The following is a 26,636-nucleotide window of genomic DNA, read 5'->3' on the forward strand; positions in this document are numbered from 1 at the left end:
AGCGGAGCAAAGATGCGCGCTGTCACGACAATTATTTTTCTGTGTGTGCTGTCTCTGGCTGAACCACTAAAGTGCAGTGACCATGACTTTGCACTTTTAGTCTGCACGTCTTGTGTACCATAATTTTCGTCACATAATTTGCAGTTTTATTACAAAATTTCCATTGACGCATCTTGTACAACGGCGCGACTTATCATGCACATTTTTTTATGCGTTAGCATTAGAACCCTCGTTTTGATGAAAACCCGGCGGTGCCTTTCATTTGTCAGTTGTCGCGTGCCACGCTTCCTTTGGTCCAATGCGCTGAGGTGAGCATGCGTCAACCTCTTCCTCTCTCCCTGGCACTGACAACTGACAGACACGGGCAAGTTTTCGCCGAAACGAGCCCTTTCGTTTTCGGCAAAGTCACACGCACAGCTGGTGCAGAGCCAGAGAAGAGGAGGCGCCGCGCAACACCTCCTAGATAACAAAGCCATAGTGCTGAATGTGATGGCTTAATCAGAGAAGGCCAACGCTGGACACAGATTGGGAACGAGTGCTGCATCAGTGCTGCATCAGTGCTGCATCAGTGCTGCATCAGTAGCCAAACATTGACACAATTGTTGTGTCCAATTAGTGCCCAGTGTTGGCCTTGTCTGAAGACGCCATCTCATTCAGCACTACGGCTTTGTTATCTTGGAGGCATGTTCAGTTGGCACTCTGCTGTTGCGGGTTATTCTTCGCTCTTGGTTTTTGTAGTAGTAGTGCGTGGGCTGCGATGTGTGTGTATAGTTAAAACAATCTGTTTTTACTCCATGGATGCGGTTCCTTCCACGAGTGGTATGGATGCGGTTTTTTCCACGAGTGATATGGATGACTCTATCCAAGGGTGTCGATGTATTGTCACAAGCAGAGTACAAAAAAGGGGGCGAAAAAAAAATTACAGGAAGATTCATTTGTGGATTCTTGGGGAACCCAGTAGTATAACCCTTGGCAAACGCCACACATATCCCCCTTTGGGAAATGCTAACATTGACCTGTAAGGGGGACAGAAAGAGGCAGCAAAAAATAGAAAACACAAGAAGGCCCAAAATAAAAGTGAAGGGGTCAGCTTTAGCGTTTCCCAAAAGAGGACATCTGTGACGTTTCCAAGGGTCATGTTTCTACCAAGTATGTACTTTAACTGCGGAAATTTGATACGGGGTCAATAGTTGTTCCTCGGAAGGGGCCGTTGACTACGCTCTGACTTAGAATGACACAAAATATAGTCAGTAGTGTGAGCTTCGTACCAAAGTCACATGCCGTAAAAGCCGACTTGGAACTGTGCGTGACAGCGCGTGATATCTGCTCCCGTCTTTCGTCCGCAGGCTGCTCGACATGGCGGAGAGCACCCTCACCTTCACCCTCCTCTCCTTCCTCGTGCGGATATTCGAGGCTCTTGGGGCGTCCGCCTTCAGCACCGCATCTTACGCCATCGTGCTCAACCTCTACCCGCAACACATCAGCACCGTGTTTGTGAGCATGGCCCTCTTTCGTGCAAATGTAAACGTTCGCCGACGTGTCTATACGTTGCCGTTTATCCTTACGATGGACCGCAGCAGACGCTACGAGCGTTTGAAGCGAATCCCATGCGGTGTAAGTGTCACGTGACCCTCGTGAGGTGCACAGCGACATTGCGCGATACGTCTGCAGCGCTGGATTGGTCGGGACAGCTCGTAAGGGGCAAGCCATTGTAAGGCTAAAGGGAGTATAGCTGTAAAGGAAGACATACTTGTTGGATTCAGGTCTTTTCAATCAACTGCTTTGAAGCTGGTATTTGGAATGAACTACCGTAAATTACCGGGCATCCGCCCATTCTACAACGAGCACCCTCTTCTCAATTTCCTCACATTCGAAAGATACACGGAGGGCATATCTTTACATATTGTTGGCCTAAGGAGCACCCATCCCCCGGTCTTGCACATTTATCTCCAAATTTTGAGTGGGCATTTGCTCGGGATTTTATGGTATGTAGTTTCAGTTAGTGCTTTGACTGGGACTACTTGGGGGTGTGTGCTGGATCAAATGAGACGTTAAAGGTACACCGAGATGAAATTTGAATTACCTATACCTCTCACATTCAGAAACAAGTTTGAGGGGCGCTGCAACGATTTTCGGACGTTGACCATTTAACCTGCAGGGATTAAGGCCCGTTCACGCTCTTGCGACTGCTTGCGACCTCTTAAACCTGGGTTCCTTAAAACTTCTTAAACCAGAGAACACACTGGCGCCATCTATTGGGAAGCAGTGTAAACTGGGCGGTCCGGCATCTTTTTTTTTTATTTCTCGCGCATTATCCTTTCTTTCTTGGCTCGAAAAACTTTTGTCAATGTTATAAACGAGCCTTTCTATGGTTATTACGCACATTTGACCTCGGAAATCCCGCAAAACCTTCGCTCTTGTGAAATGCAGTTCCAGGGTCACCGCATAGATGGCGCCACAATACCAGTGTGTTCCCTCATTCTAAAAACATTTAAGAAGTTGTAAGAGATCCTCGTCTCTCTCAGTCGTATTCGGTCGTACTCGGTCGCAAGAGTGTGAACGGGCCTTTAATCTGTGTCACCTGTAGATTGAAGAACTGGAAAACATGTTTTCTTGCACGCACCAGTATTTACTGTACAAAACAAAACAAATCAAAGGTTGGAGCACCCCTCAACTCACACCTTCTTTCAAGTGGCGTCACTGGGGTACATCCCAGTCGATTGTCGACTTTACAAGGATTAGCATCAGCGAAGGTCGCAGCGAAAGATCGTGACAAGAGTCGATTCGCCACGGGGCTGACGGCGAGTGATAGCAGCGAGGGGCACTCTTTTTTTTTTAGTTCCGCGCATTCTCGATTGGATGTGACGCTGTTGTTCCTGTAACCGTCACATGCAGATGCTCATTGGCAAATAATTAGTTCCTTCCTTTGTGATTACGCAGCGGGAGAGCAGTTTTTAGGGGGAAAGTGGTGCATTTTCTCTCACTTCTGCCTAGATAAACAATATAAAAAATACATGCTGCAAACTCTTTCGCTGTTAAAACAGTTCCAGTGCCCCCTCTGGCGGTCTCCACCGTGCATGCACAGCAGCTCAGAAGCGTCCTGCATGGTCGCCACTCTACACAATTATGCATTGGAAAAATTCCCGCCTGAACGCGAAACTGCGTGCACCCAGGGAGCTCTTGCTCCCTGTTATGTCTTTGGGGAACTATATATCTTTTATTCTCGCCGTGTTTCGCTTTGCTGAGGCTATTTATAGTTTCGAAAATCGACACTCTGCTCAAGTGATACGCGGGTGGTGACTGCTTCGGAAGTCAATTGCTCCTGCAGTAGTGGCAATCGGAGTCGATTCAGACTTTCAACGTTTCTCGGAATGAAATTCAGAAAACGAGAACCCATCACCCAATGCAAAAGTGATGTAAAGTGCCTCCGGTCCACAATATGAGAGACTGCCAGGTGGTTGATTGGAAGCGGACGAGTGAAGATAATCCCGAATGGGAAAAAAGCTGCAACTTTTTTCCCTCAATATTTTCATTTGATGCTTTCTCAATCTGAACAGCTGCCAGCACTATATGCTCCCATTAATTAAAAAACGCTGTGCATCGACTCATTGTTATTGCTATCCTTCTAGAAAAAAAGAGACCATTTTGGTACGTTTATAAGAAGAAAAAACTCTACAGCAAAAGGGTTAGGCATATATAATCAACAAAATCTGCTAATGACAATCACACATTTGTATTTTGAATGGATGGCGCTCGAAGAGCTGCTCTTTGACAATGCTCGAAGATCAGCCGTCAAAGAGCACGATGCCTCTCGGTAGATCTGCCACCTCCGTAACGCTCGTGACATCCTGTTTACCTTCGTGGGCAAGGCTACGGGGAGGCTGGCGTGGTTGTGAGCTTCGACACTTGGTGGCGTCGACATGCTACAACCTGGCTGATCGAGATGGCCGACGACTGTTTCGGCCATGCCAGTGGAGGCTAAAAAGTGACTCTCTCCTGCTTCAAATACTCCTCTCCCCCCTCCCCATGGGCGTTGAATGGTGTGCGAGAGAAGGGAAATCCGGTTTAACCAAATTCGAAAGCCTTTGCGCACTCGGAGCTTAGCGCCGTGCTTCCTCAGAGCAGTGCTGCTTTTGTGGGATGGGGGACGTGATGGCATCTAAGTAGCTTTGGGAACATCTGCCAGGTGCTGTCTGGTAATCGGTTTATTTGTTTCAAATAATGTTTTGGCGTCTTTCCAAACAAAAAGTGTCTATGTGTTGTGGCCAGAACATGGTTGACATTTAGGCAATAAAATGGGGGCTAGAATTTTGTTACGGTTCTTCTTCAAAGGGACACTGCACTTCCAAAAAGCTTTATTTTTAATGTTAAAAAATGTTTCACAAGCCGGAAGAATTCAGGATTAAAATTTTTTACTTATGCTTAACATAACAAATGCACCAACAAAAGTTTAGACGTTTCGCAACACATACAGGTGTCGTCATTAGTACACAGTTATATGACTAAAATGAGAAGCCATGGCCAGTCACTATCTCGCATGTCCTCGTAGACATCTGGCTGGGATCAAAATCTTACTACGAACTTTGGGAAGGTCAGGGGCACAGTTGTGTATCGCAACCATTTGAAATCTAACTCTCCAGAATTTTACGTCGAAAAGTAACGACTGAATGTGGCATACCGAAATTGTTCTTTGTTTTATTATGCCACCCGTCTGGAGCCTTTTTTAGAGGGGAAGTCTTGCATAACTTTGCTATTCCGGTCACTAAATAAAAGAAAAAATTTTACATTTTTTTGGGAGAGATAGCTCGCATGAAGCTGACCAGACGCCATCCTATCCATTCACATCTTTTTTCTGTTTCGACGTTTCCAGGGAATTATCGAGACGTGTGTGGGTGTAGGGATGAGCCTGGGTCCTGCCATTGGTGGTGCCCTCTACAGCGTAAGCATTACTCCTTATTTTCCTATTCATTTCTTTGTTTGTCTGTTTCTCATTTTGGGTTGCCTGATGGAGCCTTGTTATCTGGGTTAGGGCAAGAAAATAAGGCTATGCCCAAGATAACATTACTGGTGCCGTACCATTATGTAGGACCAGCGTTGCCAGTGGTCACCATCTAAAAGCTTGCATGACTGCAGTCGGCATTCTTTGTCCCCCCCGGTTTAAAGGGATTGCTCGAGCAGAGCGGCACTCGTGTTTATCAACCACAACGCTTACACATTTTCACATAACAAAAAGGAGGAGACTGGTGAAGCCTTAGAACACAAACAAACATTGTGCAAATAAAAAAAGGCACTCTTTTTCACCCACAATGTGCGAAAAAGTAAAAGCGACGGCTGTAGCATGTTTGCGCAATGTGGACAAAATGGGGTTGTCACATTCCTGAGGACGGAGCTGCGAGCCGATTAAAGTGCATCGCCGTCATGGCTGGCGTCATAGATGCCACCAACGACTGCTACGACCACTCAGTGATCGATAAAGAAAGTGGGCTGGGCGAGACACTGGATGAATGCGTCAGTGTCCTTGGTAACCTCAAGGTTTTTAAGTGATGCCGGTGCACATTATCTGTAGCTGCGGTCGATTTACCTGCATTTCCTGCACCGGCACAGAAAAGTGTAGGACTGTGTACTTCCGGCATACGCATTAAGATACGAGCGGAAATACACCGCCCTGCACTTTTCTGCACCGGTGCAGGAGGGGTGGGTAAATTGAACGCGGCTAGTGTGTTGCCATTGGACACCTTGCACAGGCCTGATTCCGCCGCGATGGGGCTGCGAAACCACTCATTCTTGTGGCCGCCAAAGTCGACGTTGAAGTCGCCGGTTACCACGAGCGGGACATTGTCGCGGCACAGAGCACGGAATCGATGAAGCATGAAATCGGTTAAACGTCCGTTGCGGTTTGGCCTTGTCAAAGGTATCACCCCAGGAGCCTTGGAAACCAGTCGTTCCCTCCGCGTTCGCTCCTGGGACGGAGTACAGCCTTGGCAAGGCTGCACCATTAGGAAGAGTCTGCGGCAGTGACGACGCGAGTGAAGGCGCAGGTTTCCCCGGCATTATTGAGCGGTGAAGGGAGGGCGTAATGTTGACTTTTAGTGATGAGAGAAGAGGGAGATGCATAACCTTCCCTCTTTGCGCAGCTAATGGGAACACCCAATGTCTCTCTTCTCGCATCATGAGGCGATAGAAAAAGGGTTTTTCCCCCTCCACTGCGACGACAGACGGCAACATACGCCGGCACCGAAATCCCTGCAAAGCGTCACCCGTAAAGCTATCGCTTCAAACTAATGCTCTCCAAGCAGTGCTCTCGAGTGGCTGCAGTGCGACCGTTTGAGCGACAAACCCGTCTGTTTAGCATTCTAAGATCGGTGCAGTGTCAGTGTTGTTGTTTTTAAAGAAGATTGTTTTTATGGGCTGTTTTCTAACCCTAGGGGCCTCCAAACCCCGGCCTGCGAACCAAATCTGGCTTGCGGAGCTGTTCTGAGAAGAACTAGAAAGTCACTGGAAAGACCAGATGTCTTTCCAGTGATGCCCGGCCTGCAATGCAAACTAAACGCAATAAAAAAAAAAAAAAAAAAAAAGGCACAGCATTGTGAACCAAATTTGTGAACAAAGATATCAAAAAGAATAAGGGAAGACTGCGTTAAATGCAAGTTCCCTCGCCATGTTATTCATTGTACACTGTCATCACCAGCATTACTATTCATAGTCCTTTGTTTCATGTCTGTGTAACTATGTTAAAATTGTTTTGTGTTCCCAATCCTGCTTAGAGTCCTGTGTCGTAACTATTGCATACTGTTACATATCTACCATGTTTATTAGTCTTCTGCCCTTTCTGTATATGTCAGAGTTCCTATTCACTTTGGTTTATGCCTAGTGAGTTTCCTGAGCTGCAAATAGAGTAAAGTATGTCCACAATGCATTTTTTAAACTGTTGCTCCAATTTACATTTTAGAGCGTAGCTCTTAGGCACCCGTTTCCGGCTTGAGCGTCGTCGTCGTCGGCGTAATTGCACGATGCATTATGGGACGCGTAACGTCACTGATGATGCATTGATTATGATGACGTCATCAGTGACGATGACGATGACGTCATGACGTCATCGTCACATGACCTCACAGGGATCACGTGACCCCCGTAAGGTCGTGTGACCCTCGTGAGGTCGTGTGACCCTTGTAAGGCGACGGCGACGCTACTCGGAGGGAGGAGAAGCAGGCAGGATGAGGAGGTGAGGAGGAGGGAGGAGGGGTATACATACCCTCCCCCCAGTACCCTTCCCTCCTGCTACTCAAAAGCTGTGCTCTAATTCGGCGTTACAGGGAGTTGTAAACGGCTTTTATTTTTTTTTTATTTAAATGCATATTGAGGCTTACTTATTTAATATTTTCTCATTTATATCTTCTTGTCTATTTTCTGGCCTGCAAACCTTTGGCAGATACCCAATCCGACCTCTTAGCCAAAACGTTGCAGAACCCTGCCTTAGACCACCACAAAAAGTTGTTACAAAGACATGTTAAACACTGCCTTTCACATGGTCACGTAACGTGATGCAGGGTCACGGGACGTCACATTGTCACATTGTGGATGTCACTGTAATGTCAACACGTAAGCGTTGTCACAGGGCTGATGACCTCGCGTGACCACCATCACCTAATGTGCATCAGTTATGTGGTTTGTCACAACGTAGATCACATGGTCGGGAGACAATGTGACATACATATACCTTAAGCACTCCGTCAGTCTGAACTCTGCATAATTTTACTGGAAACTTTTCTATCTTTCTGGAAATTTTTAAAATGTGGACATGTGACAATTTCGATGTGCGGTGAAAGAAGGTGGTTGCTGCAATTTTTGGTGCTCTCAGTGCTTTCTCGCCCACACAGCAGTGATTTTGTTTGCAGAGATTAGTTCCTTTGCATAGTGCCGTGCGAGAATGCCAAACACAATCGGAGGCAAAATGTAGAGGTGAGTGTTCAGCTAGACTGGTGGGCGGCAAAACCACTGCCACCGACCAAGGAAAAAACCCTAACCAAAAACCAAGTTTTTTTTGTTTTTGTTGTTGTTTTTGTGTTATATGAATTTAAGTTTGCCTAGAAATCTGCCTTGTTGTCTGCCTGTCACAAAGAATGCCGTTCGGCGCCGCTTTCCAGGTGGGCGGCTTTGGCCTTCCCTTCTTCATCCTCGGTTGCTGTGTCCTGTTGACGCTGCCCATAAGCTGGTACCTGATGAGAGGCATTCAAGGTGGGTCGTTGTTCCCACATGCCGCTACCTTTCTCTTTGGCTCCCAATGTGAAGCAGTAGACGGCATCACTTCCTTCGCGAATGAAGCTGGTCGGTTCCAGAAGGTCAACTTCTAAAATGCAGCAGTGCTTGATCCGCCCTATACGAAATCTCGTCTGCTTCGACCGGCACCTCGTTGTGGTCACTTTAGGTCCGGAGATCGTTTGTGCCATATCTGTACAATTGTTTTGAGTCTCATGACAGCTGTGCATCTGATGGTGACTGTTACGATTGAACCAGCCGCACAATATGGAATGTGTTGTATGACTGACTTCTGTTCAGTTTATTGGCAGTGCTCTCCTGTAATGGAAAAGCATCGCACGAGTGCTCCATCAGCTTTCTGCTGTAACTTATGTTTTCACCGATCGAACACTAGCCTCATCCAAACACTGATGCAGCGCTCGTATCTGATCTGTGCCTCACACTGGCCTCAGGTACGTGACATAGGAAATCCAGCAGAACAACCTTAAACGTAACAAAACCTTAGGCATAACACAACCTTAGACGTAACGCAACTTTAGATGTAACAACCTTAGATGTAACGCAACCGTAGACTTAACACAACCTTAGATGTGACACGTACTTGGACATAACACAACCTTACATGTAGCACAACCTCAAGACTGCAGAAAACCAAAGCCTGTGTACGTGTATCATACTTCGCTTGCCTGCAGTCTCTGGGTAGTGTTACGTCTAATCTTCACCAGCTTGTTTGAGCCCCGACTTCCCTTTCAGAGCAACCTTGTTACGTAGCAGTTGTTGAGCAAGTGCCTTTGCACGTGTGGTGGGAGAACAAGCACGTGCTTCGGAGGGAATAGAGAAGCGCGGAATGGCGGAGGCAAAGCTGGGGTGTGCGATCGCAAGAGATGCAAATTTGGCGTTCCACTCCTGCTGGAGGGCTAGCTTTGGCAGGGCTTTTTTTCAGAGACACTACGCACAACGACGTTCGCATTATCGAGGCTTGAACTGCGTGTCACATTGATCTGTGCAACATAACTATGAAGCGACGCACAGCACATTCTAGGTTTATTGTTTTTTTGTTGTTTTTTTTCAGTTCAGGCAACGGAAATTAGGAAGGAGTCGTACCTGACACTCCTCCGAGTTCCTCAGGTGATTGTCGTCTGCGTCATCCTGGTCGTTGGGTCACAGTCCCTGGGTTTCGTGGAACCCACGCTGGAACCTCACATGCGCCGGGTGAGCTTCTTGGGTCATTGTTGAGTTGTTGTTTTCTTTCAGATTGTTTAGGGTTAGTGTTTCATAAGAATATCTCGTAAAAGAAGTGTAACGCAAAGGTGCTACGCGTAATTTCCTCGCTCAATTTAGCTGGATATCCTGAATTGGTGTAAAATTATACAGTCATGTCTCGTTAATATGGACACCTCCAAACTTGTCTCTAATGTGAGTCGTCAATATGACACTAAAAATGTAGGCAGCAGTTATCCAGTTCGTTCCTGAAAACTTTGTCTACAGTCGAGCCCGGTTATATCACACCCGAGTATTTCGAATTACAGTAAAACCTCGTTAAGACGTAGTTCGACGGGGACGCGGATAAAGTACGTGCAAGCGGTAGTACGGCTTAAGAGAAAATGACAAATACACACCACTTACCTGTCAGAAAATGAAACCAGAGACATTTCATAAAAGAAACCCAAACACAGCTATTTTATTTCACTCCGGACGACAGAATTCAGTAATTGCTGTTTGGCGCCGTGCTGGCCTCGCAGCGCAAAGTGCGGCTTCAATCTGGTTGAAGTCAAGAGCCAGCTCCTTCATCAGGCCCTTCTTCAGGGCAAACAGGCGTATGACATCTAATGCCCGCGCTATTTCCTCGACTGTCGGACACGGCGCGTCTGCTACCCCAATGTTGTTGTCGTCTTCGTCACTTGGGCTGCAGGAGGGCACTTGGGGAGCAACAGAGGCGCCAATGTCATCGTCGGACCAGTCCTGCGACGTCGCTGCGTCGTTGTCTACATCTCGGGAAGACGTCGAAACGTACACTTTCTTCAGCGCCCTGCCGCTCCAAGACCTCCGCGAGAAGGCTCTCACAAGCCTCGTCTTCATGGGTGCAGCTTTCATTGGTGTCACTCGTCTCACCGGTGTTGACCGCGCTCAGATCGAACTTCGCACGTGTGGCGCGAGTCGCCTCTCGCTCAGAAAAGAACAGCCGTCGTTCATCGACCCTCTGAGAGGTGCGCGTCTAGCGATCCATTCGTTTGTCAGATATGGTGTTTTCACGCTGCCCCATAAACGCAGTGGACGCCTGCACTCTACGAGCTCTGCCACGTGCGTTTGTGGCTTTGGGTAGGGCTTTCTATTATGTTATTTTCCTGGAGTGGAGATATGTGAAAGTGACTATGTCGCTGTCAAAGAAGTGCTCCTTCAACATGGACTGGACAAACCCGGACATATCCACGAATGCGAGTTGGATTCAACCCGTTCCAAATGATCCAAATACACTATAGACCACTTACAACGTAACCGCTTATAGTGCCGGACCGGGTATAACGCGGCTTTTTTAAACCACAGGTTCGCCTCCCATAGAACTCCATGTAATTACATACCGCTTAAAATGCAGGTGCGCAAAGGGAAATACCGGTTATAGTGCGGTTTCTGGAACAGCCTGCCGACCGCGCCGACCAACCAGCGCAGCGAGCACGCTTTCCTGTGCGACACTAGATAACGGCGCTGGCAACAAGCAGCACTCACGGGGCAAGGAAATTGCTCGAAGAAGCGGGGAGAAGCGAAGAAAGAGGCTTCAGTTGCCATAACGATAAAGGGACGCACGCACGTGTCGTTCACATGCGTGCGTCCCTCCGCTGCGTTGGAGACAACCACAGCGACAGACCAATCGCAGGTCGAGGAGAAGTGTTCGCGCGCGTTGCATGCCGGTCGCGGGCCGGCTTCTTCTATCCACAAACATGGCGTCGGTTGTGATTGTCGACGTATACAGCGTGGTGAAAGCTCATCGTTCCGCGTAAAAGCGCTATCCTTGACAGTGAATTTTCGTTGTGTGTCGCTATGATAACCTAGCACATACTAGAAGGAAAGATCCACCTACTCGTGTGGCGATGTCGTGGCGGCACTCTCAAGACGGCAGAAATGCTCGTGTCATTGTGTTTGTTTACTTCGACTACAGTGGTGATTTCTAAGCATTTGTGTCCTCGAACATCGCCCGGATTTCTAATTTGGAGCATTTCGTGCCGGTGCTAAAGTTGAAGGTATTACTGGCGCGTACCGTATAAATAGGGTTCGGAGTTTTCGGTTTAAACCGATAAAAACCGATAAAAGTACGCCGAATTTTTTTTCGGAAATTCGGTTTTTACCGAAAAAGGTCAGTTTTTAGGTTCGGCATTTTTTTATTAAAACCGAAAAAAGTAGGTCGAATCAATTTTCTAAAATTCAGTTTTAACTGGAAAAGGTCACTTTGACCTTCCAGTCGTACCGCAGAGCCGTGGCGAAAACGTGGAACGACAGTGTCTATCGAAACGTGTCCGAATGTATGGGATACACGGATGCCATCTCGACGTTTTGGAATAATGTGCGCATCATCGATCGGAACGTGAAGTCCGAAATGCCCCATAACTTCGCCATGTACGAGCGATTTCTCGAACTCGTTGTAAGGAAGACTGACTTGATGCAAGCTCTGCATGCTGTGTTGAGCTTCACAAAGTCGCACCGTCTCTCTTTCGGCGGTCACAATTGGTTGATTGGCCGATTTTGGCTCAGGCAGCGCTTCATCTCCTCAGCCTGCCAGTGTTAGCGTTGAGAGGGCATTCCCGAAGCTCAGGGTCATATTAACAGGAAAGAAGGAGTGCGGATCAATGTGGAGAACCTGGGAACGTACATCTGGGTGTACTATTATAAGATAACATAATCCTGATGTACAGAAGGTGAATTCTATGTTTTTCGGGCATAGGCTTCATATCTGACCTGCTTTTGCTTCTCAGGTTTTTCCTTGTTTCTATTAGAGCTGCACACATTTGCCAAATAAGGTGTCCATTTCTTTTTCAATGTACCTGTGGCGTTATTCTTTGAGTGAACACAAATATCAGAGCTACAAGGATCATCCGATCCGGTGTCCGTTGGTTTTTATTTTATATTCACCGAAAAAAGCCGATAAACTTTTGTGGTCATAAATATACGCCGAAAAAAACCGAAAATTGAATTTTAAAATAAACACCGAAAAAAGTACGCCGAATTTCGAAAAAATAGAAACCGAAAACGCAGAACCCTACGTATAAAGGATGTGAATTTTCACGCGTTTTCATCGCAGGAGAAAAGTGATTAGGGTTAGCAATCCTGAACGCTCGCAACGTCCGTCCGCAACCCGCGACGCCGTTAAAAGGCTGCGCCAAGCAAAAGTCGCTCATTTCATTCAAAATGTGTCACACACTTGAGAGAGAAGTGTACTAGTCTGGTGAAATAAAGACTTTCCTCAAACTAAGCTTTATTTTTCATCTAACATAAAATAAATTCTTTTACAAAGGTAAGTTGTCTCATGGCATGTATTTTGGCCTGAAAAATTTATGTTTTGGTTATAATGCGGTATCGTTTATAGTGCGGATTTTTGCGACTCCCGCGACATAAGTTATATGCAGTCTACACTGTAGTGCTCACTGCACAATGTGCTGCAAGAAGTTCTCCCTGAGCAGCATGGAGAAAAAGGTGATTACTAGTCATGTCGAGAGTGAGAAGTATCAAGCTGCTATGAAATCTCTGCGAAGCGCTTCCCAGACCCCAGTCGTATCATTTTTCAAGACTGCAACAAATGTGGACTTGCCTTCTGCGACAGCAGCGTGCGTTTTGTCCGTAGGTAGCACTAGGGCTTGTAGCTCTCCAGCAATGCGTCTTACCACCACCACAGAAGCTCTTAGCCCCTCTGTGAAGACGTCGGTGGGCGGCTTTTTATTGAAGAATGAAGTCACAAAGGCCGAGATCATGTGGTGCTTGAACACTATAATGACTCGTGGATATTTCTGTTCAGTGGCAGCGTCTGCCTCGCTGTTTCTGTTGATGTTCCCCACGTGCGAGACCGCCAGAAAAATGCAGCTTGGAAAAGACAAAGTTAAATATACCATATGTCATGGTATCAGTCCATACTTTCAAGAGAAGTTCAGTTATGTGATTGCGGTGCCAATTGCGCCAAATTGTGCCAAGGGGCTAACCCTGATACGTCCTGCTACATTTTGCCAAAATATGGATAATTTGTGCCAAGCCTGCGCCAAAAAACTAATTTCGGTCGTCTTTCAAAACCGAATCTAAACTGGGTACCGTAATTGAGCGTGTGTGTATTATGTGGCGCAAGCGGCCGCCCAACAGAAAGTACCCTGCATCAATTGTCCATCCGGCCTTGCATTGTTTTCCCGCTGTCTCACAACTCGCACTCTTGGCGTCTTGTAATTCTCTTTTCAAGTCTTTTTTGTTTCAATGGTAGGTGTGGGTGTATGCGGATGCTCCGACGTTAGCGTGCCGGGTATCAGCCATGCTGTCATGCTGTGAAACAAAACCATGTTCTTGCATGGCAGACGGACAAAAGTGTGGGAACCCTCTGCGAACTCTCGCGTCATGAGAACAAACACCACAGACTGCAAACGCAAGAGATTCGCATTTCACGGTGCGATAAAAGCGAGGGAACCCGCGGCAAACACATTTTTGACTCGTGCCAATATCATAGATAGTCTGATATAGTGTGATATCGCGTAATCTATATCTCGCAATAATCGAGGGGATGTTTCCGAATTTTTATATGGTATGGATATGCATCTCAATAAACTGGATGGGCGATCTCTCGGGGAGAAGCGTTCTCTCGGAACTTTACGATTGTATATTTATGACCGTAACTTCAGAAATTCAAATGTGCCTGAATTGGGGCCCCAAAGAAATGACTGATTTTACATAAAAGCAAACCTATAGAGATGTCCAGCTATACCTAACGAATGGGAGTTATAAATCTTGCCATATGCAGGGGTGGAACAACTGCGCCATTTGCTCCATTTTGCGCCAGATGCATTTGTCTGCGAGGTCGTGCGCTATGTTGCGGAAACTGTGCCACAGCCAGTACCTTACACTATTATGCACCAAATCACAAAACGTGTGCCAAAAAAATTGTATCTTGTCTTGACTTCGGTTTTTATTAACTCGATTGGCAGCAATGAGCGTGTTTAGCTTGGTCCGCCTTGCAATCCCTTGTTCTGTTTATTCTTCTATGTATCCCGAGTCGGAAGCGCGCGAAAAATCTTGGGGGTCGGATTCCAAGCGCTACATCACCTGGGACTGGATTGTTATTCTAAACCATTAACGGTTAAGCAAGTCGGCCAAGGTGAAATTGAGTCGTTAAGCGTCAGATTGCCTGAAGCTCTGCGGCTCGGGATCCAGACCTCAGCCAGTTGAAAACAAAATAACAAAAGATTACTTTTAGTACTTCATCGTTAGAAGTTGGAATCGCATTCCCGCAAGATAAAGCGTGATTTGATAGAACTGAAACGCGGTCCGATCCGAAACCTTGCCAGCTAGCAGCTCTCACGCGAGCGATAGATCTGCTCAGCGTACTTTAACCTTGTTCCTGCTTATCGCCTCGAATACGGTAACTATGTTAATGGTAGTCTGCTGCTTCGATATTGAATTGCACAATAGTATAAACTCAAATTTGTTGCCCTGCTCCTCCACGCAACTGCACGTCCATTGCTTACATACGTCACGTGGTTCGCGCATATAATTACTATGTCGAGCGTGTGTGGGTTGTGCTATAAGCAGTGCTGGTTTGCATTTTGGGCAGCTGTAAACCACTCAGAAATTATAAGGGCACTATCTTTAGAAACATATGGTACTTGCTTTCTGGTTTTCATTAAGGCTCACAAAGTTTTAAGTTTTCGCATCTGTTACACTGTTATCCCATCTACCTAGGTCCCTAACCACTCATGTTCATCTGTGCTGCTAAGCGCAATTGAAATTGTTCCTGTGCTTCTCTAAGGCACAAGCTGAAGTGCAATGAAAGCTGATCTGAGCTGCTCCTAGCCTGCTCCAGAATGTAGTTTTAGCTGCTCCTATCCTGCTCCAAAACAGCTGCCTCAGCTGCTCCTGTGGCTGCTCCCAAGTACATCTCATGAGTTCCACCCCTGTATATGCAAATATCCTTTCTAAAATCTGAAAAAAAAAAAAAAAAAAATAAATAAATAAAAGAATTTCAAATGATGAGTTAGGGCAACTCTACCTGACATATACTCTTCCAAAATATGTAGTTGCAGTTTAATTTTGAAAATTTTACTGCAATGCAGGTGTTAACATTCATGAAGTTTCCATGTCTATTTAAATACACTAGGCGCAATCTTGCACTGTCCCGCTTTGAAAGTGTGCTTGTCTCCTATGCACGTGACTGTGGTATTTGTACTTCTTGAAATGCTGATTGTGGTGGGTTAGCCTTGATTAGTGCGTTTCTCTTCGAGCACCGGTGTACTGCAGAAAAGCAACACTCGCGGAGCTCGTCTTCGCAGATGTTGCTTCCCCCGCTGTGCACCGGTGCTCAATAAGAAGTGCACTCAACGGGGCCAACCTGCCACTTGGAAAAATATAAATGTCATAGTTAATTTTGAAGCAAATATCGAATAGTGTATTATTTAAAACTACTATTCGAAAATTGAAATATTCGCACAGCACTACAAGTTATCAGTATAAAAGCTTCAGAGTAAATGACCAAAATATGGAACCAATGTGTGCAAAGTGCTAATTGTTTTAGAGTTTTGCTTTAGAAGAGTGACGGCTGCAGATGCCTGCAAATAGAGCGCATCTAATTATGCTCGAAGCACGCTCCTTGGGGCTTCAGTGATTTAGCAAAAGGTCTGTTTATTTTCTCTGCCAAATTAGTTGGAAAACCTCATGTGACATGTAGTTAGAACTGAAATAATAAACAAAAATCTAAAGCATTAGGCTATTCCACCTCATATTCTGACTTGTCATAAAAAAGTGAAAGCCGTTTACAACTCCCTGTAACATCGAATTAGAGCGCAGCTCTTGAGGAGGAGGAGGGAAGGGTACTGGGGGGGGGGGGGTCACGTGACCTTGGGGGTCACGTGACGATGCCGATGATGTCATCAGTGACGTCACTGATGACATCATCAGTGACGATGATGATGCGGACTCCGATGACGTCATCATCGATGATGACGATGCGGATGTCAGTGACGTCATCAGTGACGTCACTGATGACGTCATCCGTGACGTCACTGATGACGTCATCCGTGATGATGACGATGCGGATGCCGGTGACGTCACTGATGATGTCATCAGTGATGATGATGATGACGATACGGATGCCGGTGAAGTCATCAGTGACGTCACTGATGACGTCATCAGTGACGATGATGATGCGGATGCCGGTGACGTCATCAATGACGATGACGTCATCGGGGAGGTCACGTGACCTCGGGGGGGGGGGGGGGGGGGGGTCACGTGACCTCGCGGGTCACGTGACCTCGGGGTGACCTTGGGGTCACGTGACATTGGGGTGACCTTGGGATGACCTTGGGGGTCGCGTGACCTTGGGGTGACCTTGGTTACGCCGACGCCGCTCAAGCCGGTAACAGGCCCCTAAGAGCTGCACTCTAAAAACAAGCATTTTAATCTTTTTTTTATTTTGTGGATTTGTTTTGTGTAGCGGGCAGTCCACGAAGCCTCAAAGAGCCTTTGCACCCTACAACTCGGCAGTGCAAAATACTTGTACAGTCAAACAGTTATACAGTGTAGACCGCATATAACGTATGTCGCGGGAGTCGCGAAAATCCGCACTATAAGCGGTACCGCGCTATAACCGAAACAACAATTTTTCAGGCCAAAATGCATGCCATGAGACAACTTACCTTTGTAAAGGAATTTATTTTAGGCTAGATGAAAAATAAAGCTTAGTTTGAGGAAAGTCTTTATTTCACCAGACTAGTACACTTCTCTCTCAAGTGTGTCACACAGTTTGAAAAAAATGAGCGACTTTTGCCTGGCGCAGCCTTTTAACGGCGTCGCGGGTTGCGGACGGACGTTGCGAGCGTTCAGGATTGCTAACCCTAATCACTTTTCTCCGGCGATGAAAACGCGTGAAAATTCGCATCCTTTATACAGTACGCGCCAGTAATACCTTCAACTTGAGCACAGGCATGAAATGCTCCAAATAAGAAATCCGAGCGATGTTCGAAAACATAAATGCTTAGAAAGCACCACTGTAGCACCACTGTAGTCGAAGTAAAAAAACACGACGACACGGGCGTTTCTGCCGTCTTGAGAGTGCCGCTACAGCATCGCCGCACGAGTAGGTGGATCTTCCCTTCTAGTACGTGCTGGGTTATCATAGCGACACACAACGAAAATTTACAGTCAAGGATAGCGCTTTTACACGGAACGATGAGTTTCTACCACGCCGTCTACGTCGACGACCAAAACCGACGCCATGTTTGCTGATAGAAGCAGCCAGCCGGCCGGCCCGCGACCGGCATGCAACGCGCGCGAACACTTCTTTTCGATCTGCGATTGGTCTGTTGTTGCGGTTGTTTCCAACGCTGCGGAGGGACGCACGCACGTGAACGACACGTACATGCATCCCTCCGTCGCTATGGCAACCAAAGCCTCCCTCTTCGCTTCTCCCCGCTTCTTTGAGCAACCTTCTTGCCCCGTGAGTGCCGCTTTCGGCTTGCGCCGTTATCTAGTGTCGCACAGGGAAGCGTGCTCTCTGCGTCGGTCAGTCGGCGCGGTCGCCGGGCTGTTCCAAAAATCGCACTATAACCGGTGTTTCCCTTCGTGCACCTGCATTTTAAGCGGTATGTAATTACATGGAGTTCTATGGGAGGCAAACCGGTGGTTCAGAAAGGAGCGTTATACCCGGTCCTGCACTATAAGCGGTTACGTTGTAAGTAAATCATGTCGTATTACACCTGAGACTGCAGTGGAAGAAATCGGAAGAACTTTCAGTACCACCAGCTCGCCTGCACTCTCACCGTCTTTTCACGTTGTAAGTGGTCTATGCTGTATAACGAAATCTGCAGAAATGGCAATATTTTTCGTAGTACAGGTAACCTTGTTGTTGAGCTCAGAAAATCAATTGCGTGAAACCGAATTTCTGCTATCGCACATCGATGTATCTGTGCAACATTTGAGGTGTTTTTGGAAAAAGTATGGTGCCAAATATTGCGTGGGCAACATCAGAAATGAGGTTTCGTACGTAGACAATTTGCATATCAAAAGAGGGAAATATGGCCGAGTGTGCTATCGCATCGCATCCTGGAGCGGGCAAGAGCTCACACTCCAGAATCTGGGCATCTTAAGCTCGATTATCCCAATTTCTTTCTACATGAATATTGTATTGCCACGCATTCGTGTACTACTCACCACTGCGTGATGCAATTTAAAGACACCATGCTAGCGGTCGTACCGCCACTGGCAAAGTCTGTCACATACAGCCGAGGCGCCAGGCACTCCTTGCTTCAGGCTAATTTCCTGCTGTCCAAACTTCCACACAGCAAACTTAAGTGACTTAACGAAATATGAATCGCAGCAATCAGTCCACCGACATTGACCCCCCGATCACGCTCGCCGACTGCGTAAATTTGGTCTTTTCTAAATCGGATGGCGGTTTGCACCGCTACGTGTCATTCGGAGGAGGCTCTCGAAGCGACTGTATTGCTCCCGTAGAAGTGGACACGGCAGCACTGCTGGCTGTACCGTAGCAGTACGGTAGAATCGGCCACACACTCGGTACGTGACAGTTGCAGTGCGCGGTGCAGCGAGGAGCAAAGATGGGGAAACGCGCACAACCGAGCCGGCTGAGTCACCGAGTCCTTTTTCCCATCTGTTTGGCACAAAGAGGAGGCGCATTTTCCTGTGCGGCTCTGCTTAGATTTTGGCATAGCGGGAGTCGAGTCACAGATCACGTTTCTTGGACTCCATATTATCGCTGCAGGGCAGAACGATTTGAGGCTCAGATCGAGGAAGATTGGGAATCTTTGATGTTGTCAAAAACCGGAGTGTCAGTCGAACAAATGCCAAGACAGCATGAAAGAGATGAAACTAACCGTCTAAACAAAGCACAAAAAAAAAAAAAAAAAGCTTGGAGCGGAGTGGTACACACTTTATCAGCAGTGAGCAAAACGGAGGTTTGCACAAATGCGCACAGCGGAGGCGCATCCAACGCTGTCGTGCTTCACGGCCTCGGTGTTGGGTCCAAATAATTTGTTAGTTTGCAACCGTGTGCCTAGAGGGCACCATGTGACTATGTTGCTGCGTACAGGCTTCCTATGCAGCAACATAGTCATGTAGCGCCATCTAGGCACAGGGCTGCACACTAACAAATTATTTGGACCTAGTACGTGCAGCGCAGCAATGGCGGAGACGACGCAAAGGTGGGGCAACAGCAGTGCAGCGGCAGTGTAGGCCATTGCCACCGTTGCAGTATTTCTGTTCTTTACTCGCATCACTTGAGACCAACCGTTCATGTAAAATCAATTACTTTTCACCTAGGAAAATCATAGTACCAGCCACTTTTGCTTTGTGGAGCCACGCAAATGCTTTGTTGAACAGAAATATTTGTTAAACAGAAATTCATTGTGTTAAACAGAAATTCATTGCAGTAATCAGAGAAACATATTGAACACCTAGGAGGGCTGGCTGGGACTTTATTTTACTTCATTAAATGGGCATTTGACTATACGAGACATGACACACTCTAAAACAATTAAACAAAACAGACATCAGCTCATGTCGTCTGCCAGTGGAAGCCATATGCAATGTTAAAAATATTTACCATGCTACTATTTCAGTGAATGTCAACAATGAATATATGTTAAAGTAATAAGGTTGATAGCTTAGCTAGTTGGATGTTACTGAACGTATCGAGGTAAAATAGTACTCTGTTCGATCCCATTCTTCTTCCTATCATTGTGTTGGCACTATTTTACCTCAGTCTGTTAATGTAATGCATTTCATGGGGTCTTGTATCGCCTCTGCAGGAATTCAATGCCGACACCACCATCGTGGGCACTTTCTTCCTGGTCTCATCGGCCGCCTTTGCAATCTGCTCTCCACTGGTCGGTTATGTCTGCATGAAAACGGTAAGTGTCTCAGCAGCTTTCGAGGAAGTGAAAGCACGTCAGGTAGGCAAGCTTTGGCATGTGGGCTTGAGGAAGATGCTGAGAGGATTTCTGTTGAAGCAGAAAATTATCTCGGTGGTAGTTTTTAACGAGCTTGTTGTAAGCATTCATGCTTCGTACAAGGGCTGTCTTTTTTTTAAAGTTTTGATGAAATAGGTAGAGAAAGAAGTGATGAAAAATTTTTAGTAGACACAAAATGTAGATACATACTCTTGCTGTTTTTCATACAAATACTGCACAAATTAGGGCAGTTATTATGACATGACACAGGTTTTTGGATGTCCTCCCCGCAGAGGGTTGCCGCCGAGGTTCTCAGTCATTTCGTCGCGTGCGTCAGCAAGACCGTCACTTGCCACAGACGTGTGATGCTTATTTAAGAAACTGCGTGAAACTTCGGGAAGGACGGGCAGACGTCCTTGAGGGCGGGCATGTGAAAAAAAAATGTCTGTGGTGACCGACAGCCTCGCTCAACTCATGATGGAATGACTGAAAATCTGTCAGGTTATGTTCTTTGGGGAGGGCATCGAAACCTTGTGCCACATCATAATCACTGCCTAAATTTGTGTGATGATTATGTGGAGAAGTAGCTGGGGTGCATTCCATGTATCTTGTGCATTCCATGTGTATTAAGACATGTTTCATTACTCTTGTTTGTTTTTTTTACCAAATAGTTCAATGAAACTTTTATTTGTTGTTTTTGGTGCGCTGCAACATAAGAACTGCGAAAGTAGCTCCACCCACCCTGTTGAGTGCTTGATCGGGAGCTCGGAGGCTTACTAAGCATTGGGCAGTGTATTTCTCCTTTTGGGGGTGATTTTTAAATATGTTTCGATGGTCGCTTGTTTTTTTCGGTATGCTCATGCCGACCGATCTATGGCATTTCTCTTTGGGCGTCCAGAGGTCGAGCATCTCCTCAGTCCTTACGTTGCAGCATACTATGTGGTGGGCATTGAATCTGAATACTGCAGCATAAACAATGAGTCAGTTTTTTCTCATACAGCAATCCACTTGTAACGATAAGGAGAAAACCCAGAATTTCAGTCATTAAAACCTTTTATCATTGTATCTGGACTAGAAACTAAGCATTTCTAGTTTATAAACTCTAGAAACTGATCGTTATAAGCGGTACATCGTTACGTGTGGTATCGTTGTGAGTGGATTTCGCTTTAAATTAAAAGTAAGAAGCACGTGCCCTTGCAGAAGTTGGTGATAATTACAAAGACGGGGGGGTGGGCACTGGGCGCTTGTTCTGTCCGAGGGCAGAAAAACAGCAGAGCCACATGGTAGGGTGTGCCTCCGTTTCGTCTGAGTCAAAGGTGTATGCGAGTATGGTAGGGATCTGGCAGAACCCCTAATTTTTAGCTCTCGCCAAGCCTGCCTCGCGTCGGTGCTTTGTCGTCAGGCTTCGCCGCTTTGAGCCGACTTATTGGAGGAGTGGCTGATCTGAAGGATCCCGAGTTCGGTTATCTCGGTGGGCTCTGAAGACTTCCGGAGTGGGCGCTTGATATGTCCTTTGCCTACATTTGAAGTGTCCCAAAAGTAGGATGTGGGCGCTTACTGCGACACGGGTACAGTATTTTACGACACAGGCTCAGTATTTTACGGTAGGTTTATCTCCTCGTTGTCACAAGACGTGAAGTTGCTCGTTGTCTTCGGGGTCTGTGCTGACGTCATGGTCGCCAATTGCCAACCAAGGGTCTCTTCTCTTGGGTTTAAGGGATGTCGGGATTGTGGACTTTTAGGATTGAATAACTTGGCTGGAATCATGTTTAAGCGTCTACCTTTTTTGCGGTTTCCACATATCTTGGGGTTCAGGCAAGCCAGCTGGCACGCAGAGAGTAACTAAATATCAGTGCGTCCTATTTAAACCGGACGACGCGGAAATCTCCTTTACCTACGGGGGCGACCCGCAGTGCCGAAAGCGCGCGATATGTGAAGTCTTTGGTCCTGGGCTTATTACAGGTCAGAGCCACTAAAAGCTTGTTTTTAGTCGAAATACAAAATATAAGTGGCACGAATTGCTTCAGTTATTTATCAATGCAGTTTTTGTTCAGTATTTTAGATCAGAAAAGAAACAAATGCAAGTTATAAAGTACGGAAACAAGAAATGACCCGTCGACAACCCGCCACCAAACGGTGGAAAAGGCGGCGCATACTAAAAAGGGGTTGTGGGATCAGGCACCGACGAGCGGCAAGCGTAGAAAGGTCCCAGATGTACGCAGCGGCGCTGCGGTCATATACGGGCTGGAGGATCCGACCGGTTCTGGGCGTTCCAAATGCCTTCAGCGAGCAGGTGTGACTTGCGGTTTGGCCGTTTGGCGGTATGGCAGTGCAAAGTGGCTCCCGTTATGAACTGATCTTTACCCCTGTTTGCTATCGTTTGTGGTGGCCAATGTGAAGTGTCATGCCGAATGAGTGTTTAATTGCGAGGCAAATACAATGCGAGCCGCCCTGGCTGCCCGGTTCATACAGCCTATCCAGAACATGGTTTAGTGGCGCCCTCTCGAGCCGTCGACACGGAGTGCAGCAGTCGTGAGCGCTCGCTGAGCTCACTACTCCTCCTCTAGTTCACGGCCACTCAAGCGACCAAGGACGTCATGAAGGAGGCTATTTTTTTGCTTGTTTTTGTAACTTTAATTTGCCTATAACTTTTAAATTAAAGCGTAATTTGAGAAAAGAAAAGTTTGAGTTACTACGTTCAGTGCGCTCAGGTTCTGTGCAAATTAAAAACGTAAAAAAGTTCTCGCAGGGCCAAACCGCAATACACAAAAATTACAACATTGTTAAAGTTCACTCGTTATCAAAACTCGATAGCCTCTCACAGTCACACATCTGCACTTTCTCCACTCGATTCCTCAGCATCGCACTCCATGTGCCTTTGATCTGAACTCCTCTGAAGTCTCTTAGTTAACTTCCCCCCTTGAGGCTCACGCTCTTAGCATAGCTATCCTCATCTCCCTCTCTTTCACGCTCTCCCTCTAACATGGATTGTCCTCTCCGAAGGACGGCTGCACATATGCCGACTAGCAAAGTCGAATAACAACTCAAATTGGCGCCACCAAACCCAAACGGCCTTCCGCCGCCGACTCTGTAAACATCCTAATTATCGACCCCCCCAAACGTACGTGATACCTCTTGTGCCCACAGTAGCCGATTCCCGGTACATCCCCTACATGTCAACGACACAGGATGGTACGAGCCATCAACGGCACAATGAGTGTATACAAACCGACCGTGGAATTAGGGACGGGCCGCCGCATCGGTCCCCTGTCCCCCGACTGCCACGGCCACGCAGCCTCGCCGAGCAGTCACTACCAAAGGGACTCCTCACTCAAGCCAGGCGTGCATCTCGAACCAAAGAAATACACTGCACTCCTGCGATCCTGAAATTCCAGCATGTTACACAGGCTACATACAGAATTACACGGCAGCTTTGTTTAAATCTAAGTAAAAAAATGAAAGCCGTTTACAACTCACTGTAACGCCGAATTGGAGCGCAGCTCTTGAGGAGGAGTAGGGGAGGGTACTGAGGGGGGGTCACGTGATCTCAGGGGGTCACGTGACCTGAGGGGAGTCAAGTGACCTGGGGGGTCACGTGACCTCTGGGGGGGGGGGGTCACGTGACCTCCCCCCCCCCCCCCCCCCCCCCCCCGAGGTCACCGAAGGTACCTGAGGTTCTCCCGAAGGAGCCCAAAGTCCTCCCGAGGTCCACCCGAAGAAACCCGAGGTCCTCCCGAGGTCCTCGGGGGGGGGGGGGGGGGGGAGTGAGGTGACCCCCCCCCCCCCCCCCCTAGGTTCGCTGAGGGTACCCGAGGTCCTCTCAAAGGAACCCGAAGCCCTCCCGAGGTCCTCCCGAGCTCCTCGGGGGGGGGGGGGGGGGGGGGGGGGGGGTCGCGGTTACGCCGACGGCGACGCCGCTCGAGCCGGAAACGGGCGCCTAAGAGCTGCGCTCTAAAAGTAAACAAATTTTTTCCCCTTTCAGGAGCAACGTATTCCCATCATGATCATTGGGTTGATCATCATGGCAGCTGCTCAGCTCTTCATGGGACCTGCCCCTTTTCTTGGCATTCCAAGGTATGCAGTGTCTCTACCGCACATTGGTCTTCCTTAGACTAAAGTCATTGGTATGATACAGAATCAGTGCTACATTCTTGCAGTTGTCAAAGATTGGAATAATATCAAGTAAGTGTCTGGAACTCAGGTGTTGCTCCCAGTTGTTTTTGAAACTAGAAACAGAAAAATGAGTGCATCTTGAGAATGCCTCAATCTTAATGGTTTTGCTATGGGACAGGCTTCACTGTTAACGAAGTCTTGGATAATTAAATATATAGGCCCGAGGGATGCATCTATATCTCATTTCGTGCGATTTTTATAATTCCTCATTTTGCATCTGGGCAGAACAAGAACGATAGTTAAAGGCGAAATAAATTAAACACAATGCGTCGGAAGACTAAGTCTAAGCTCATTATAGCAGACCTGGATACAACAAAAATTTGGATATAACTTATTGATTTGTGAAGTTCGGCTGGGTTTCCTCTACATACCATTCCCCCATTCAACTTCATATCTGCATACAACATACTCTTCTTAGAACAGACCGAAATCTTGGTCAAGATCAAGGTCTGTCATAACGAGCTTAGACTGTAGTAGCACGGGGAGGTGTCTCAACTGGCAACAACGGATTTCTGCTCTTTTTCTTACTTGTCTGCTTTTTGCATCCACAGTCATACTATTTCTTAAGGCGATGTCAGATATGCAGGCTTTTTTTGCCTTGCCATGCTTGATATCCTTTAGTTTTCCCTATGTTTTTCGTAGGGCTGTGTCTGGATGACAGAACCCAAGTTACAAATATGAAAACCCTGTTTCAGCAACCTGTGGGGGACATTGGCGACATTGGCAGCCCTGGGCATTTCATTTGCTATTGCCTATGTGCCTACAATGGAAAGCATCATTCGCGCAGCTACGTAAGTGTTCCTTTTGTCCTGTAACTCATGTCATGTGATGGGCAGATCCAATGTGCCCCAAAGCATATCCCAAAACAAACACCATGCTCATGCATGTGCCGTGTGATAACCATTTGGAATTGGAACATAGTAAAGCACATAGAAGTTGTTGTTGTTTTTATCCAAAGAACTGCTATTTCTATTGAATCAAAACTCAAAGCGTTACTTTGTACTAGGTGAGCAAACTCTCTACACTTTTAGGCAACACCTTGTGATTTCAAAATAGAGGCAATGGATTCTCATTAGGGGTGTGTGAATATGACATTTTTATTGGAAATCATATACAAATATTAAGAATTGACTGTAAACCTAACATAATACTGTTAAATGCAAATATTTTACATTTAATGTAAACTGAGCTTGGGTTCTTTTATAACTCCAGCTGGAATTCTTTTTCAGCAAACATACTTTTGAAAGGGAACATTTTTAGTGTTTGAGAAACCTTTCCCATATTTGTGTTTAATAGAAGTCCCTGATGAGACTAGTTGGACAGGACATAATGCAACCATGTCAAGAAAAGCACTCACTATTTTATTTACTCCTGTATAGGTAGACATTCTTTTAAAGCTATAGCTTGACGTGGGAACCCTTCATGGACCTTTCTTTCTCGTGTCAGTCTGACCGCACGACCTCACTATGTCACGTGACCTAAGGCTGCTTGACAGAATCATGTGATGTCAGGTCACCTGACATTAATTTTCTGCCAAATTTATTGGGGAAATCATCATGGTGTCGCTTGAAGTGACGTCACAAACTCCCAGCTAAATTTAGTGGGGAAATTGCATTCGATGGATGTCTAAGCTAGGCGATATTTTTTTTATAGCCTTGTGCCTTTAGATTTGGGGTTGAATGTATTAACTGCAGAAGGTTGACCTTCTATAGTGAGCAAAATTTCTAGACCGTGGAAATCGACCAATATACTCCTCGGCGGCGGCCGTTCTTCCGAGCTTGAGGTGCATGGGCCGGTGTGAAGCAGTGAAACTTGACTTGAGAGCGCTGGTGTGATGCGGCGAAACATGATGCAACAAATTGGGGAGTTCTTTATGCATTATTTATCATGATGTAACACCTGGGACTGGTGCAGAAAAATTAAGAAGCTTTTAACTAGGGCTAAACGTTGATTAAAATTTTAACCCGGTTAATTGCCACCATTTATTTGGTTAATCAGTTTCGTTCATTCCCATGCATGTTTACGGTAAAATCCCAAAAGAACACCCACCCTAAAATGAAGAGATAA

At 46.6% G+C, this 26,636-nt stretch overlaps 1 protein-coding gene across 1 annotated transcript in view; it reads left to right on the forward strand.

Moving 5' to 3' along the window:
• The window catches only part of LOC8042742 (MFS-type transporter SLC18B1), a 61,702-nt gene that overhangs the window by 16,030 nt on the left and 19,036 nt on the right, over positions 1–26,636 (forward strand). Inside the window, exons 4-10 of the mRNA XM_040212406.3 lie at positions 1,347–1,494; positions 4,871–4,939; positions 8,145–8,235; positions 9,329–9,468; positions 20,256–20,357; positions 24,379–24,470; positions 25,265–25,360. Of these exons, the coding sequence (XP_040068340.1) occupies positions 1,347–1,494; positions 4,871–4,939; positions 8,145–8,235; positions 9,329–9,468; positions 20,256–20,357; positions 24,379–24,470; positions 25,265–25,360 (738 nt within the window). The remainder of the gene's footprint in view (positions 1–1,346; positions 1,495–4,870; positions 4,940–8,144; positions 8,236–9,328; positions 9,469–20,255; positions 20,358–24,378; positions 24,471–25,264; positions 25,361–26,636) is intronic.

Source organism: Ixodes scapularis, unplaced genomic scaffold, assembly GCF_016920785.2.
Source record: "Ixodes scapularis isolate PalLabHiFi unplaced genomic scaffold, ASM1692078v2 PGA_scaffold7__128_contigs__length_106722199, whole genome shotgun sequence".
Taxonomy (NCBI): Eukaryota; Metazoa; Arthropoda; class Arachnida; order Ixodida; family Ixodidae; genus Ixodes; species Ixodes scapularis.